This window comes from Blennius ocellaris (genome assembly GCF_963422515.1).
Source record: "Blennius ocellaris genome assembly, chromosome: 11".
Classification (NCBI taxonomy): domain Eukaryota; kingdom Metazoa; phylum Chordata; class Actinopteri; order Blenniiformes; family Blenniidae; genus Blennius; species Blennius ocellaris.
The window spans coordinates 26793987-26812205 of NC_137660.1; the positions used below are offsets into that span (position 1 = coordinate 26793987).

The window sequence follows — 18219 nt, forward strand, 5'->3', positions numbered from 1 at the left end:
AGAAAAAAGCCAGGGAAAAGTGGGCGAAACAAAGAGACGTGGCAGACAAGACATGCTGCACGGCTTTATACCTAATGTAGCAATGAGACAGTGGCCTGATCTAATGAGCTGCAGCACAGAAGACAGGGAGCCCGCCATAAATCATTATCATTTTTAGGTAATTGATATTGAGTAGGCCTCCGAGGCTCTGTCAGTCTCTTTGAAGCTGATGATATGACGATGTAAAGGCAGCCGTACAAAAAGATAGAGAGGAAGCCACGGCGTGTTTAAAACTAAGAGAAAGAATGAACATATGGATATTTTAAAGGTCAAGATCAAGATACTCTGCGTAGACATGAATAACTGAATTCAGCAGTGATTTTGGATGATATTTGGGGCAACGCCAGTCGTGTCAAATATAAGGCCTGTTGGCCAAAAATGGTCCGCAAGGATGGTCCGAAGTGGACAAACCACTGAGCAAAAGTGGTAAAAACTTTTAAGAAAACATAAATTTTGGCACATACAACGCTAGCCGTGTTCATATGGTTACTTTTTTGTCAATCTGATTGATCAGATTAACGTCTCAGAACGTCGTCTCAGTTTATCTGCGCCGACATGTGACCTGATTAGTGTCAGTGGAAATGAATCATGCTTTGCACTGTGACATTTACTGTTGGTGACATGAGGCCGCCATCTGGCTTCACCTGGAAGCCCGCCGGTGTCAAAAAATGGAATTAAATCCAGTGATTACGCTTAAACAGAGCACTATTACGAACCGTACATCCGTCAAGCCTTTTAAAAATTTCGAAGTCCTTTAACATCTTTAAAAGAATTGTTGTTTCCCACACTGACCAGTTCCGCTTTGCTGCCGCTGTCTTTCTCAAAACACCGGCGTGTGTACGCGGTCAGGTGAACAGCAAAACTCAAGACTGTCGGAAGCAACCCGCTACTACAATCTTATCATGATTTCAATTGGATGGTGCAACTATAATCAGATTGCAGTGTTTATATGGTGCAAATTTAATCGACTTTTAATTTGATTACTTTTGGTCCACATGACCACAGCTACTGAGACCGTGTCATTAAAGCGAGCCACTTCGTTGCTATCAAACTAGCTCCGAAGCCATGGTTTTTCAGGTTAGTTTGTAAAAAATTCATGCATTTTGCACCACAAGACAGTAATTTTCTCTATAAATATTTCGGTGCGCCACAACATAGAAATAACTTTAAAGTATACATTTATAGGTCATTAAGGCACTATGTCACTGGTCTGGCCCACTCGAGATGGAATTGGGCTGAATGTGAACGACACTGTTGGGCACTCCGGGGCTGCGCCGTACCTTGCTGGCTCTGAGGATCTGGAACATGAGAGGCAGGCCATGCGTGATGAGCTCCGCGGTGTACTCCTCTTCCTCGATGCAGCTGAACTCTTTCAGGAGACCTTGGATCAGAGGTCTGCGGTGCTGATGGAAACATGTACGCAGCGACTCCAGCCAAGTGTGCAGAGTCCACGGCACCCCTGGGAAAATGTCACAGAGGTAAAACCCTCATTAAACCTCTCAACTATATACATAAGACGTGTGCAAAATATACACATATGTTGTATATTGTACATCAGGATGAGATCCTGGAGGATGGGTTTTCAGGAACCCACCTAAGCTCCGTATGTCGATGGTGATGTCCACGTGTCCGTGTTCAGAGCTGTGGTACATGGCTTCTTTCAGGGCTTTGAGTTTCGCTTTTCCGGTTCGGATCAAGTCCATCTGAGATGAACTTCTGCCTTCCAGCTCCGTACCCTCTGCAAGAATTTCTTCCAAGGACAACACGTCTCCTTTCCCTTTCTCTGTGTGAGACAGCAGCTTACGAAACACATTTCTGCACAATCAAAAAAAAAAAAAAAAAAGAAGCAGAACAACAGAGAAGAGTCTTTTTACTTCATACTGCATTTCTCTTCATCAAATATGAAGTGGTGGTTTCTGCCTTGCATCATAAGTGTCAGCAAATGATGAGAAAGAATTCAATGCATTTGAAATGCAGATGACAGATATTGACTTGTAGTCTTTTCTGGTTTTCATTAATCAGTCTTGTTTTAATTAAAAAGTATGGTTGGGTAAAGAAATGTGCAGTGTCTATATATAAAACAGAATAACCCAAACCCTTATAAAAAAAAAAAATAAAAAAAAAAAAAGCTTTACCTTGAACATGAATTATCACGCAGTGGCGTTTAAGTTCACTTATAAATAGTTGGGAACAACGTTACAAGTGTTTGTAAGCTAGTTCTCAAGACATACAAGATCAGTGTCACATATTCAATAGGGGGGTATAAATCTAATTTGTTTGTAATTGAGATGACAAACAGAAATACAAATACAAAACCGACTGAAAACTAAATATTGTTTAGATGCATCTGGATTACTAATATAAAGGAAGCATGCTGAAATGATTGCACACTTGTCATGCATGAACGAGTGCTGTGCCGCAACCTGCAACATACTGAATATAAATCAAATAAGATTAAAGGCCTTTGAAGAGGAACAACAGAGACATGATGAGAAGCCATGCAGTAGAAAATAATAACACAAATCAATTCAACAGCTCAAGAGCCAATTTCATGGACATGCTCTGTCGAGTTTGTGTTTGTACATAAATACGATTAAATGCTGAATCCACAGTCTGAGCTGAGCCAGATTGTGTATTTTCAGTCTGTGCACTCATAGGCGTGTGCTGATGATCCAGCACAAACACGTCCGTGTGTGTGGGTGTGTGTGTGTGTGTGTGTGTGTGTGTTACCTACCTGTGTCCATGAGCTGCTGCCAAGCTGTAGGAGTTCATGTCTCCCTGTGGCGCGGTGGAGATGCCGTTACGGAACATGGTCCCCACCATGGGGTCGGCCCCTCGCTCCAGCAGCAAACTCACCAGCTCAAAGTTCCCTGTACGTTACAGAAAACAAAATGCCTGTCAAGAGTTTATTCACACACAACAAGATTAAACCAGAGAGAAAAGTTGACAGCACGGCTCGAGTCTCATTATTTATTCTGCATTCACGCCTCGATTTGTCTTTATTTTCCCCGACAAATAAGCCTCAGCGATCGTGCTGACAGTCAGGTGTTGTTATCAGCTGGCTATAGACGGGCAGCAGCTGCTGCTGCTGCCGCCGCCGCCGCCAGCCAGACAGGAGGCGGACGACGGGCGTCCCGCTGCGTCTCTGTATACCTGCAGCGGCTGCCAGCTGCAGCGGGGTCTCCGTGTAGTTCTCCAGCCCGTCCTGCAGGGAAGCTTCCACGTTGGCTTTGGCATCCAGCAGCAGCTGCAGGTGGAGACACAGGTGAGCGTGACAGGCAAAGAGGGAGAGGCAGATTTTTTTTTTTTCAAAAGAAGAAGAAGAAGAAAGCCTGATTTGCTAGGTTTGAAGATTTGAGTATTTCTCACACTGTGTGAACTTTTCTTGTATTTCATTTGAAGCGCTGTGGCACCTTCAAAAAAATATAACTTCCTGTGTGCGTCCAATTACTGGTTGATTTAAAGTGTAGGCGGATGCCCCCCCCCTCCACCCCCGACAGAGCTTGAACAACATTTGAATGCTTTTATATGTTTTTCACCTAATAAAAATATTATTCAACAACAATTGAAATCCTTATATAATATAGTATAATTCTTCCTGTGCTCATTCTAATTAGAATTCTTGGTTTAGTCTTCTTATATAGTGTGCAGTTGTCCTTAACGATGGAATTTAATCTTTTTTTTTATTTGCATCCTAAATTTTGTATTGTAAATGTGTTTTAAGCTATCTAGCGCCCCCACAGGAGACACATATCATAGATTTTGAAATGTGCTAACTGATTAGATTTTGTATTTTTTTTTATTAATATGGCAGTAAAAAGGCGAGAAATATATACGATTCAAAATATTTCTATTTATTAAGATTTGTAAAAGTATCAGAGCTCAGATGGGCCAAAATCTTTCAGCAACAGACAGTAAACTCGAAATGCTCTTCCTGAAGGTCGAGCGCGACGACAAAGAGTTACATACACCCATAATTGCACATCTGCCCAGCTGTGCTTTAAAAGTTATTTGCCCCCCCTGCCAGTCGAAGCGGAAGTCTGTTTGATTTAAAGCCACTCTGTTTACACTCTGCTTTATCTCCACACTTCCAGCGGCATAAAACAAGCCCGGCAGCTTCAGTCAAATCTGCGGCTCCGGGCCCAAAACTCTGCTTCAGTACAGCCCGGAGGCGTGAAAGATTTATCCCCTGACAGACACTTTAATGGAGATTCCAGTAAAGGTTGTTTGAGCCCTTCTTCAATGGTTTTTGAGGACCTCGTCCAAAACAGGCAAACCACAACGTGATGCACGGAGATGAGAAAACATTTTTTTTTTTTCCTTACATATGCAACACTTGTTTTTTTTCTCTCTCACTTGAACCAGTTCAAGGATGTAGAAATAATGCTGGAAGAACTCATCTCCTATCCGGGTATTACATCTGGTGAAAAGATTCTTAAATCTCCGTATCTTTGATCTATTTTTAATAAAGTGACACCGCAGAATGTATTGCATGCATTTCATTTCTATCTTTTTTTTTTGCTTTTCATCATGAACATCGCCTCAAAAAACCGCTGGAATCGGTCAAAATAAATGCCAATTCAAACCTTTTAATTAGAGATTTTTTTTTTTTTTTTATTCCCAGCACTTAACATAAACATTACATTGGTAGATGATTTATTCACTATAAAGACAGTGAGATCTATCCCGGGGCAACGTTCTTTAACTCTCTTCAAGCATCTATTAGGATGAATTTGTATTCATAATTAATATCTTGAACAATTGAGCACAGTGTGATGCATTACATTACGCAGACAAGTGATTCGATTTTGGGCCAATATTCTTCATTTGTATTGTTTTGGTTTTTTTTATCTGATGACCTGACAGTCCAAATTGTGGCGTCATGGAGTTTCAAGCTCTGTCCATTAGTATTTAATGATCCCGAATCTAATGGGCGGATCAGTCAGTGGGCTAACTGAATTAGTTCAACGTGTTCGATAACAATTAAGCTGCACCGTTTCCACTTTTCACTCGCTCACTTTTCTCTACTGTGTAAACAGAAAGAAGCCAAGAGCTACATGTGATTTATTAAATTGAGCATCAATCATCCACCACAGAAATTATAAAAAAAAAAAAAAAAGCATCACAGTATTTTTCCCAAAGCATTAAAAGAGGAGAAAACTTGCAGTAGATCAACGTCACCACTCGGGAAGCTTTTGACGAGAAAAAAAATGGCAATGATAGACCAACCATGAGCTGAAGCACAACAAGAGGTCACGATGAGTCACAGGTGAGAGGAGACGTCACTACCTGCACCACGGGCACGTGTCCGTGCAACACGGCGAAAGTGAGGGGCGTCGCCTGCCGCGTTTCGGGAAAGACTGAGGGGTGCTTGTGCACTGAGTTTGGCACCTGGGGAAGGGACACAGGTGGGTGGGTTGGGTAGTTGGGAGGGACAAAGGTAAAGGAGAGAGATATGAAGCCATTAAAAAGTACTACATGGCCCGTGGAGCACAAGACAAGCAGGGGGGGGTGGGGTGGGGGTGGGGGGAGCTCTACGGGAGAAAGTGGAGTAATTAACCAGGAACCCAGGGGCTCCAGAGAACAACCTGCCAACGGTTTCGCTTTCTAATGAACACAATGGATTGATCTGTCAACCCCAGGCCTTGTTCCTAATGGTTTCACTCGGATCTTTTCAGCGTCCGTTGTGGGTTAGCTTGTCTGACTGGGCGGCGAGTCGGACGTCCGAGGCTCGTGTCTCTGACGGAACGGACGCATGAGACACACACGAGACACGGCAACGAGCTCAAAACACAAAGGCACGTTTTTTGATTTTTTGATTTTTTTTTAAAGGATGCCGTGAGAGGAAAGACATCTCATTCATATTGTAATCTGCTGACAAATATTGAATTTGCTGTACAAAGCAGGTACCAGTAAAGTATATAAGGATGCACATTCAAACAGGATGTTTGTGCGGATGACGCACAAAAATAGCTTTGCCAACTCTTAATTGTCGCAACTCTTGTTCTGCCTGCAAAATAGAAGATGAGCATAGTTCTCTTCTGTAACAACTACTTGTCCAGAGCGATTATTATCACACAGACAAATACAAATCTGTAGGGGCGAACTTACATAACAACTGCCATGAGCGGCAGGGAACAAAAAAAAAAAAGCTTCTGTTTATATTTTAAACTGTGTCTCATCCATTACTTGCAGCAGCAGAAGCTGCACTGCAGCCGAGGTGAAGTGCACAGCTTTTTATGGTAAAGTGGAACGAATTGCCTTGGACGTTTTCCAGTCTTTTATGCCGCTTCACTTGATTGATAGATCCCGAGTCGTCAAATTTTATTGCAACGCACAATAACAAAAACGGCATCTAACGAATTACAATTACATTCCTTCAGGCTTGATATCATATTGCAGTGAGTGTGTGTTTACAAACATAACTTTCTGAAGTAAAAAAAACACAATGAAGTTAGATTTAAGATTTTAAAGAAAATCCTCTTAAATAAACTGAACTAAAATGGACAATGCCTGGTTATATTCTGGGAATATGTGTTTGTTAAGACGGCCACCATCGACTCGGTTGTAATGTTCTTGTAAATTCATCATTCTGGCCAGAAACAAAGACCGTGGTCACTTTTAGTTTTCCACCGCAAATAAACTGCAAACATCTGCAAGCGAGTTGTTTTTCACAGTAAACACTGTGAATCCTACTTTAATTCTTTAAAGGTTTTTTTTCTCTCTTTTTGCATACACCAAATGGTCTTCAGATTATACATTTAAGATTGACTGGTAGAATATGACACATCCAGACTCCTAAGGTCCTCAGGAAGAGGCTGGCTGAGTGTCCCCAGAGTCAGAAGAAACAAGGTGAGGCAGCTTTTAGTTCCTACCCAGGTGAGGACCTCTTAAGTAAACTTCCTGAACACCTGAGGACTTCATTATTTCCACTCAGAGCTTTAATTCACCCATTTATTAACATTCCTTACTTCCTACTGCTTCCTTATTCGATTTGGTTCAATATATTTCCGTTCATTATGTTTCTATTGCATTATTGTACGCTCTGTACAGCGCCACGAATTGCTTTTTGCCTGAACGATGCTATATAAATAAACTTTTCTTGCTTTCCCCTAACTAATTAGCATAACAGCTTCACGACTGGATGCAGAATATTGCAGCAGTGAATACCTCTGTTTGAAATAAATGTCTTTCAGTGTATTCTATTGTTCCTGGGAGTTTTCATTTTTCTTTATATATATTTAAATACCAGCAAAACCAATCGTTTATTGGTACCTGAATCGTACGGCAAAATGCCACTGTAAACATTGAGATATATTTCATCGATAAGACACATATAAAGCCACAGCAACAATCATGTTTGCCAAGACGTTTGTCTCCAACACATTTTACCAGCACTAAAATAAATTAGAAAGCGGCTCTTTAAATCTCGCTTGGCAGCACTTTGTGTTTTGTCCCGTGGCCATGAGTGCAGTAGACTGCAAATCAATTCTGACACAATGGCTGATGGGACACGATGTTGCCGAGGTGACTAATGAAGAGCAGGATCATGAGGCCTTAACTGAGGGACGTCGCTGAACCTCAGCGTCTCATGATCCTCACATGAAACATGATGGCGGATGGGCGAGGACAAGAGGAGATGAGTGAAGACACTTTTGTTTTGTTTTTTCTCCAGCAGTATGCGAATAAATGTTAATTAAACACACAAACTGTTCTAAACTATTTCTTTATAAATAAAGAAAAAAGAACGTTTTAGCTGTAACACATAATACAAAGATTGCAGAGAGAAAAAAAAACAAGCCCTAATAGCAGCAGAAAACATGTTTTTAAACCACTGACCTCACTGTTGATGTCTGCTCCTGCGTCCAGCAGCATCTGGACCATGGCCTCATCGCCACGGACACAGGCGTACATTAACGGGGTCATCCCCTGCACAAACACCAGACCAAACCTTCCTTCAGGTCAATGTATAAAACACATTTTTAAGATTCTAATCCAGTGTGGGAGTGCAATGTTTACATTCGGCCTCGGAGCAATGTGAAAAGTTTAATCCATGCTTTTTCTTTTTATTATATATGTTGACCCAGCCAGTTGAACATTTCTCCTCCTCTAAACTGAACTCTTGACAGCTCAACTCCGGGATCTTTCAGCCTTGATGAGAAATATTTTGCTATTGATGAATTTTTTACAGGCTTCCCCAGGGGCCTTCTGGGACACCAGCAGAAGCTGTCTGACGGGAAAACCGCAGCACAAGACTCCACGTTTCAAAGTTTCTGCTCAGATCAGCTGATTTCTTTCAATTTTTTTTTTCCCCTATGGAGAGATATGAGTTACACTTGCAGTACACTCCCCCCCCCTAATGATTTACAGTACTCATGATATAATGCAGGAAAGCTGCAGGACAACATACATTAGAACTAGATTCAATATGTATGACTGCTTGCTTTGGCTGCTCACAAGCCAGAGTGGTGCTTCCAGGTGAAGGAGAGCTCAGTTTACAGAGCCAGACATAAAACATTGTTCTTTCACAGGCTGTGTCGGTGTGCGTGTACGTGTATTCTTATTATTATTACTATTATTAAAGATGCTGACTGTCTCTCTCTAACCTGCTCACTCATGCTGTTGATGCCATCCGGCCCCAGCAGGTTGACGGCCTGCTTCACCAGGTCCGTGCGTCCACAGCTGAGCATGCGGAAGCCCAGGTCCTGCAGGAACTTTGCCTCGGTTGAGGCAGCATCCAGTTTCCTCGAGGCACAGAAGCAGTCATCCGTTCTGAAGGGCAAACCACACAAAGTGACTCACAGTGCAGCACTGACTCCGACGACTGTTTTTGCAAATGCAGCATATTTTTCCGTCTCCACCAGAAACACCCGGCGAGCTTTGTTTTGTTTTGTTTTTGTTTTTTTGTTTTCAACACTGCGGGAAGGATGAGTGCATGACAAAGATCTCGCCTCACTTTGCACCACTGTTTGTTTGTGGGTTCAGACGAGGAGGTTGCACACACACACACACACACACACAAAATGTGCAGCCTGAAAGGCAAACACACTCCTCGCAGCCGTACCGTAGCTGGCGAGGCTCACAGTCCACTCCAGGCAGCAGCAGCCTGGCAGACTGCCGAACATCATCACTGTCCACAGAGAAGCTGCGTCTGTGTTCTGTGTGAACCACGGCCACACGCACCCACTCCATCAGGGGGGGCAGCACCAGGAACGGCCTGCAGGGGGAGATAGAGACACATGCTGTAGTCGCCAACACACACACACACGCGCAACACACACAGACAGACACACGCACAGGGAACTACTGTCAGATTCGAGGCACTTGCAAGGAAAATCCACCTAATGTAGGATTTGCGCATGTTATTTCTGAGAGATTGCCAAGTGGAGCAGATGTTTGAGAACAGGACGAACTTGGTCTGAGAAACGAAATCAAAGATCACAAAGTGCATGAAGCGGAGGTTCATTTGAGAGAGATGTAACAAGTACAGATAAAATCACTGCAAAAAAAATGAAAAACGAAATATGTTTTTCATCCAGTCGGATCTGTTATGTATAACAAATTCCATTAAAAAGCAGTCTTATGGTCTTTTATTGGCTCGTCTTATGAAAGCATGACACGAACTGAATCTATGACCTGCCCTACATTTAAAGTCCTGCAAATGTACATATTTTTTCTATGTGAATGTAAAGCGTTGAAATGCAGCATGGCGGCTGTTTAAGACTGAACTCAGTTGCACACAGGAAATCACAGTCTAAGCAGGCTTACTAAATATAATTTGTGCCTGCATAATTAGATTTAGTTCACATCTGCACTACATGAAAGCGCTTCTCCATCCTAACTGAAAGACTGGAGTTGGCCAATGCATACAGTGACCTCTTGTTTTGAAGCTACATTGAAAATAAATAGGTGGGTGGTAATTATAATTCTCTTTTTAAAAATCCCCCCAAAACACTTCGATAAGTTGATCGTTTGTGTTATCCACCAACGTGTGAAAAACATTTTCTTCATCAGCTGCTTGGATCCATATGCATTAAGATCCATATGCATGATGATAGATTCTGGCCTTTATTACTGCAGTGCACATAAACACTCTCTTCACAAAAAAGCAATGAACCACCCCCAAAACCAATATGCAAAGCCTAACTAGCAATCTCCTCTTTATGGATATAGGATGTGTGGAGATACTCATAAGAGTTGGTTCTGCAATACAATGAGACCAGTGATGCTTTACAGCAGCTGGTGAAGCATATACAACACGGACTCTGACGCAAAGCAATGTAATTCAGATGTAATATTTAAAAAAAACAAACCCAACATCAAAGATAGTATAGAAAATAAGATACACGTTGTTTTGTTTTGTTTTTCTTTGCCTTTTCATGATTAAATGCACCAGTGGACAGTTGGATAAAAAAAAAAAAAAGAATAAATAAGCAGATCGTGGTGTTTTGTATGAGTCGTCACGTTCTGCGTGGTGTGCTGTGTATACTTGATTAAACTCGGGCGGTTCTCTTGGGATTTACAGATCAATACGTCAGTAGGATGTTTCAAAGCCTGGACTGTCCTTGACACAGGCTCCACTCGCGTCTGCCACTCATTTCGAATCAGCCGCTCGTCGCTGCTGGCCTGAGCTGACGGGGGAAGTCTTTTAACCGCAGTTTGATATGCTAAGAAATGCAAAACCCCTTCTTAAATGCCTCGCCCGCTTCAAAACGAGCTTGACCTGCGGCCACGTGACGTTATTGGTTCCATAGACTCCATTAAAGCAGCTCGCAACACCTAATCAAGACGCGGCGGACGCATAATGACAAGTCGGTTTCCTTGACGAGCCCAGTGGAAAGTCCAGTTCACGAGCAGTTCAAGGTCCCTCCGTCTCCATACGTTCTCTTTTAAGAGCAGCTCTTGAGAGCAGACATTCGTGCGGGGAGGCTGTTCCACTTGCAGGGCTTTCCCAAAAGCCTTGGCTCTGGCAACGCGCTTACGTCTGACTTAAACAAACACGGTTAACAGTGAGGCGGGACTCGGATGGAGATTGGAGCTGAAGCAGGCGGGCAGCTGGACGCCCGGGACACGCATTAGCTGATAAATTACTCGGCTGCAGGTGATAAAGCCGGAGCCCGAGAGGTGGGCTGCTCAGGCTCAGCTGTCAGCCACGTTTCCCCACAAGCTGACGGGGGAATTTCACTGAAAACGTTGGAAACACTGAACACACAGCAGTTGAAAATACAGAAATAAAGAGGTCATACAGATTTGGTTTAATGAGAAAACAGTAGAAGTAGTGCTTTTTTTTTTTTTTTTTGAGAGGGACTTATGGGAAAACAGAGAAATATATAAAAAAAAAAAAGACAAAAAATGAAGGATCGAGAGAATTAACAACATGGAAACATTGACTAATCCTTGTGTCATTCACTGTTAAGGGAGTCTTACAGCCGCAGGCTGATCAAATCCCACGATGGTCAGAAGTGGAAATCGTCAATACCGACATGCCTCATGCTGGAAAAGCATCTTCCCGCCACTCCTAAGGTCGACCAGAGGACTCGGCTAGGCAGCCAATGAGGCTACGATTCACTTCTATAGAGCCGTGCCCGTCCATCCAGAGGAAAACATCTGGTGTGCCATTTCAGAGCAAAGAGAGGAAGGGATATAATAAAGGTGCACAGCTGCGGCGGGGTGATTTCTGCCTTTGTCTCGGAGAAACTGTAAGCTGAGTTGATGCAGGGAGAGTAAACTGTGCGCAGCTGAGAGCAGTTTCCTCTTTTTCTCATTATCTCATCATACGCACTTACCGGGGTCCAACTGAACATTAAAAATGCAATATTTTCTCGCTCCCATTGCACAAAATGACGCAAAGGTGTTGAAGGTATTCATGAATATGAGCTGCTTTCAAAAATTCTCCCGATACAAGATGACAAAATATCCCTTTTTGATTCCAATAAGATTCAACATCAAGAACTCTGTGACCGACTGATTGGGTTCTGCAGAAACTGGTCTATCGGTGACAGTAGAACAATCATCTACGAACGTCGACTCTGTTCCTGATGAAGAATGTTCAGATCCTTTATCTCTGGGTTTCGTAGCGGAACACATTTCAACCCAAAAAACATTCTTCTTTTTTAGTTTCAGACCCTAAATCAGGAGTGTCCAACATGAAGCCCGTGGGCCAAAACCAGCCCACAAGCGGCTTCAAGTCAGCCAAACCACAAAGTCAATTGTACAAATTTCAAAGAGAGCATTGTTTTTTTGTTTTTTTTTGTTTTTTTAAACAAATGTCACAACACAGCACAGACCATGGGTTCATTGTGAGAAAACTAGCATTAGCCTCAAAGCCTGTAATGTGACATTTTTATTTATTTTTTAACATTTCACTGTATTTTACACCAGAAAGTACCTTTAAAATTGGCTTTATGTTGAGACTGTCATAATTTCAATCATAACTGTTTGACAAAACTATAGACATTTTTATCACGTGTGCTCTGCACCACAACAATGCAAAACTTAAACATTTTAATTTATAGGTTATCATATAGCGCTGTTTTACCGGTGAAATTGGGCTGCATGTGGCCCTGGGACTAAAAGTGTTTTTTGGGGGGGGGGTTTTTGGGGGGGGGGGGTCATCCATGCCCAAACTTTACACACAAATTGTTCATCTCATGAGGTCAAACATCCACACAACTGTCCCAACTCATCCCCTTCTTGTCTCCCCTGGTAGCAGCACGCCTCTAAGACGACTTTGTGGAAACTTTAATGAACATTTTAACACTAAACCAGTTCTAGGACAGACAAAAATAATCCAAATTATAGCTGCTTCAAGTGGTACAATGTGTATAATCCAGCTGTGAATAAAACTATTTTGTCATTATGTTTGGCGACATAATGCAATTTGTATTTTACTTTCTATGTCTAAAAAGTGATGTTATTCCAATTCACTGAATTACAACACGTAGAATGTATTCCTCTCTTAATGTTCTCTGGCTTCCCTGCCCTGTCTGTAGCATTCAGCAAGAAGCCTTTTTCTGCCCATGGTGTAGTCCTTCGAAAATGACTCACACAACATACAATTGTTTCCTCTTTCTTTTTTTTCTTTTTTTAAGAACACGTAATTTCCTAACACAGCTGGAATCTGTAAAAGCAAAAGTGACTTGAACAAGGGAGAACAGTGCATTTTTGTTCTGCGTCTCACATACAAATTAGTGTCCTGATGGCACGGCGCAAGTTTAATAATTGGATGTCAATGGTGTACAAAAAGTACTTTGAGCTGCATTTCTGGGGGATTTAGTGTCGTAAAAACACAGAAAACGTCTCCACCCATGTGTTTGCGTCTCACCTCTCCGTTTGCAGGGTAACCTTGGAGGGCTCCACATTGGGGTTCTCCCACTCCATCTGAGGGCAGTGCATGAAGTAGCACAGCGTGTAGATCGCCTCGGGCGCCCAGTGAATCATGCTGCTCTTCTGGTGAATCGGCGTCCCGTTGCTCTGGTTCTTCATATACAGCGGCTGTAGGTGGTGCATGGCCCGGGACACTAAATCACCTACACAATCACACACACACAAAAAAACACACAAAAAAAAAACACAGCGAGAAAATAATTCACAGGCACATTCTGGGAGGACAGCTGGGAATACTTGGCCTTTAAAAAAAGAAAGAAAGACATTGGGGACTCATCCTGATTCCTCCTTAAGAGGGTACACTGTCAGGGGAAATCGAGAGTTTCCGTGCAGCACAATCAGGAGGAAGAAGAACGGGGTTCACACCAGTCCGCTCTGTGCAGCTCACAGGGGGCGAGAACAGGGGAATAAGCATGCACAGGACTGCACCGGGTGAAGAATGAATATTTATGGGAAAACATTAGCTACTCCAAGCTATTTCCTCTGCATAATTTGCCAGTACTTTCAGGCCATCCAGTTGGACTTTAAAAAAATCAAAGCTGGAGAGAACTCCGCTAATAAAAATTTGAATTTCTTTTTTCTTCCAAAAAAAAAAAAAAGCTCTTCCTGAAAAAAACTCATGTCCAGCCTAGTTTTTTTTTGTCCTAATTACATTTGGGATTTGACAAATAGACTTTTATTTTCGCAGCAAAATGAGGTAATCAGCAATTGTGACATGACTTGTAAGTTTCACCAAAGAGCTTTTATGCCTGTCCCACTTTTATTATTGAGCATGTTTACTTGAAAGACAAGAGTGCATGATTATCGCAATGTGGACAGAATCCTGTCAGGTTTCAGCCACTTCCACTTCCTGTCTGGACCCACTGCACTACAAGAGGAGGTAATGACATTCTGATGCGGGGACGATCTAGAAAACCACTGTGACATATTGTTTTGGCCTGTTTGATGCTATTCAAGGCCCCCCCCCAAAAAAAATAAACCTAATGGAGCACGACGGCTGCGTGCTCTAAATGGACTATAAATGTATGTGCGCCTTTGCAAACGAAGGGGCCGGGAACAAACAGCCATTCCCGTGAACAAAAGGGTTTGTTTAGCATCAAAATTGCACTATTTGGCGCTTGCCAGCATTTCATTTAGCCTCGACAATGTGAGAAGCGAGTGTGAAAAGGATGCCTGAATGACAGAAGAGCATTCATGCAATAAAACAGTCAATCTCCAAAACTGGTCCTTTTGGGAACATTGGCGCTATGCTGATGGAGGAATGTGTTGGACATCAGCTGGTGACGCAACGGGCAGAAGCTATCGCAGCACGAATGTTCGCCACAAACTATAATCCGCGTCGCTACCTGTTACTCCTGCTCCCTCCGTCTTTTAAGTTTCTCTTCTTGATCCCAAGGTGGTCAGCGACAGCCAGCTCTCATGGCTTCTTTATGCTGGAACTGTGACATTTCCTGCGCTGGCAGAGGACGCTGGAAGAGTGAGCGCTACAGTGGGGAAGCAGCAGCATCTCAATGCATAACGTTAGACGACCGCCACTCTTTCGGGAGGTGCGCTCAGAAATGAGTCTTGAGAAAAGGATGGACTCGTTTCTTTCGATGTGGCCTGCATACCAGCACGGAGTATATAAATTTTTTTTTTTTAAAGTGGGCAGATGCATCAAAGCACAGGGAAAAAATCTAAAGCTTTTTCATTAGAAGATTACAAGCTTTAAATCAATACTCCATCCCGGGTGATTAATTATAACGGGAGGAGAAGAGATGGAGGACGCACAGCTGACCAGGTAACTCAATGCTGCTGCTGGTTTTTTTTTTATCGAGCTGAAAGAGAAAAAAAATAATCACACAAATGTGCCACTTTCAAAAGTATAGTTGCACCGCTTTGATTCACAAGAGGTTTTTTTTCTTCTTCTTCTTTTTTCATGAGAGTTGGCACCTTTAAGGTCAGTAAATGACTATGCAGAACCCACATAACATCCAAACCGCTCATTATTTCAGATTGTGAAGGCTGTTCAATGTTTAATGGCAAGAGAGGAAGTATGCTCTTTGAAAAAAAAAAAAAAAAAAAAAAAAAGTCGAAATCAACTCTGATTTCTGATGGAACAATTATATCCCAGCCTTTTTTGTGAAAAACAAATACACAGTAACCAGCCTTTCTGGGGATATTGATGAATGGATCTTGCTGCACTGTGCAGCTGCAGCCGTCGCCACAGTCTCTGCATTTCATTTATTTGCTGCTATCCAGCCCTGATTGCATTTAATAGTCGCCTGTGGCAATCCTGACTCAACAAGATGCAAATCTGTTTTTCCTTTGATTAGTTTTGTCCATTAACAAAAACAACCACCCCCCCCCCAAAAAAAAAACAAAAAAAAACGAGCACAGATATCAGATAACAAAGAAGGCATAGGAAATATTTTAGAGAGCTTTTAAAGTGGGCCTTTTGTTTTTGTTATTGTGAACTAGCTCTTATTTTGAATTCTCACGTCACACATACGGGGCAAAAGTACTCACTCTCTTTACTGAAGTAGAATTATTAGATACTTGTGTAAAATTTTTTTACATACATTATAGAAACCAAAGTTTCTGGAATTCAGTCCGCTGCTATAGAAGCTTTGCATTTTATTTGTTATTATTAATTTTGTTAGTTTCCCTTTTTCCTTTTTCAATTTTTTTTTTTGCACATGTTCATAAATAAACCAATATAATAACAAAATACGAAGATCCTTCCAACTTTGTGGTGAAAGTTTAAGGAACGCCCTTTTCTGCTCCAACATGTGTGCACCCCAGAGCACAAAACAAGGTCTATGAGTTGATGCCTGCTCATGAGCCCCGACCACAACATCATAAAGCACCTTTGGGATGAATGGCGACCGCAAACTGATCCTTCCCATCCAACGTCAGCCTCACTTCATCAACAGAATGAATGGGCACACATTTCCATAGAAACGCTACAAAATGTTGTGGACAGTTTCCCAAAAAGAGTCTTAATACAAACATGAGAGGTTCCAGTCCAACAAGCAAATAAAAAAATTAATAAATTAATAATAATACTCTTTCTTAGGAGTAGTGGACACATCTAGTTACCTCACTAGCCTCGAAGCCATGCTGCCAGGGGAAGTTTGTAAAAAAACATGCATAATGCAACAGTTTTTTTGGACATTTGACTGTATTTTTCACCTGAAATTATCATAAAAATTGTTTTTGTTGACAATTTTCGGTAATAATTGTTTGGTTTTGCCAAAATATAGATATTTTCGTCACATACACTCTGCGAGTGTACGTAAGAACAAACTAAATTTAATAAATAAAACGAGGAACATGCTCAAAGGAGGGATGGTGTGAGAGGCATCACTAACCTGAAGATAGTATGGCGCATGTAACTTCAATTTTATAATTCAGCCTCATTTAAAACCACTCACTGTCACTATTAAATGACATAAATCCACCTTAACTCAATCAAAATCTGCCCCCACAGAGCAAAACGCTGTGGTTAACACGTTTCTAACGAGAGGCACAAAAAACCTGAGTCGTTGTTAAAGCACCAGTTTCAGGAAAGGTTTAAAAAAAAAGAAGAAAAATCTATATGCTTTTAGTGCTCCCACAATAAATTATCTTTAAAAGGTATTATTGAGAGCACTGATAGTCATTAACAGCATTTTCTGTGCCTGGCAGAAGCACTTACAGAAAAAAAAAAAGTACAGATTCCTTCACAGTCCACCTGCAGAGTAAAGCAAATGATTAATAAAAAAAAACACACACACAGAGGCAGAGAGGAAAAATCTAAAGTTAAATCGATAATAGAAAATAATGATGTTGCTGGAGGGTTTTCAATCAGCATTACCTAATTCAGAATGACAAAGTAGTCACTGGGGAAATCCAAGCTGGTTCTGAATTATTAATAAAGGTTTAACAATTCTGGTGATAAATAAAACTGGGCATAATGGAATTTGCAAACAATTTAAAATGATTTCAAATGTCATTATAAATATGCAATGATGCTCAGCCCAGTGGATTCAGATGTAAAGACCAAAGCACTTATTGTGAATCCAGAATAATAATGAACTTCCAGATGATTTTAATATTAGATGTCAGTTGGCATGATGCACTCTAAATTTAGCTGTTGTGACAACATGAGTTGGAAATGTTCTTAACTGGCTCTGATTATAGAAAAAAACAACAACAACAAAAAAGCTTGTATGGACAAAAACACCCTTGCTTTATACAGTAAAGCTGAACAAAGGAATAAAACAGTAGCCATGCAAGAAGTGCTGTAAACAATGTAGTTAGCATGCCGGACCACTAGTTTGTGCTGTTGTTTATTTTTGTAATGAAACTACATGCATGCCATAAGTTATAAAGATTTACAACGGGAGAACACAGACATTCTAATCAACGTACGACCAAGTTGGATTATTATTATTAAGGGGACTGTCAAAATAAAACTACCAAGTTTGGTCGTACTTTCCTAGTAGATATTAGATATTAGACGACACATTGAAATGTTTATTGTTTACCAGTCACAGGTCAAAAGTTCTTCCCACATCTAAGTTATGTGTGAAGAAACCATGTGAAAACCTTGTGCTGAATCTCGAGCCGAATAAAGTAATTTCCCCTCAGTCGAGGAAAACATTTCAAGAATCCATTAGCGAAGCAAATGTAGTCAGCGCACTACAAAATACAGCGTACTGACCTATTGGCTATTTCTTTTTTTTTTTCTTTCTTCTGCTCATGCGATCGCTCCCAGCCAGGAAATGGGAGCAGTCTGAATGTTTAGTGTCATAAATCCTTTCAATAAAA

At 41.5% G+C, this 18219-nt stretch overlaps 1 protein-coding gene across 1 annotated transcript in view; it reads right to left on the reverse strand.

Moving 5' to 3' along the window:
* Positions 1–18219, reverse strand: part of btbd11b (BTB (POZ) domain containing 11b) — a 79028-nt gene that overhangs the window by 3547 nt on the left and 57262 nt on the right. The window contains exons 3-11 of the mRNA XM_080505479.1: positions 13364–13568; positions 9104–9256; positions 8646–8811; positions 7879–7968; positions 5329–5430; positions 3193–3286; positions 2774–2909; positions 1634–1854; positions 1320–1498 (exon numbers count right to left, since the gene is read on the reverse strand). Of these exons, the coding sequence (XP_080361605.1) occupies positions 1320–1498; positions 1634–1854; positions 2774–2909; positions 3193–3286; positions 5329–5430; positions 7879–7968; positions 8646–8811; positions 9104–9256; positions 13364–13568 (1346 nt within the window). The remainder of the gene's footprint in view (positions 1–1319; positions 1499–1633; positions 1855–2773; positions 2910–3192; positions 3287–5328; positions 5431–7878; positions 7969–8645; positions 8812–9103; positions 9257–13363; positions 13569–18219) is intronic.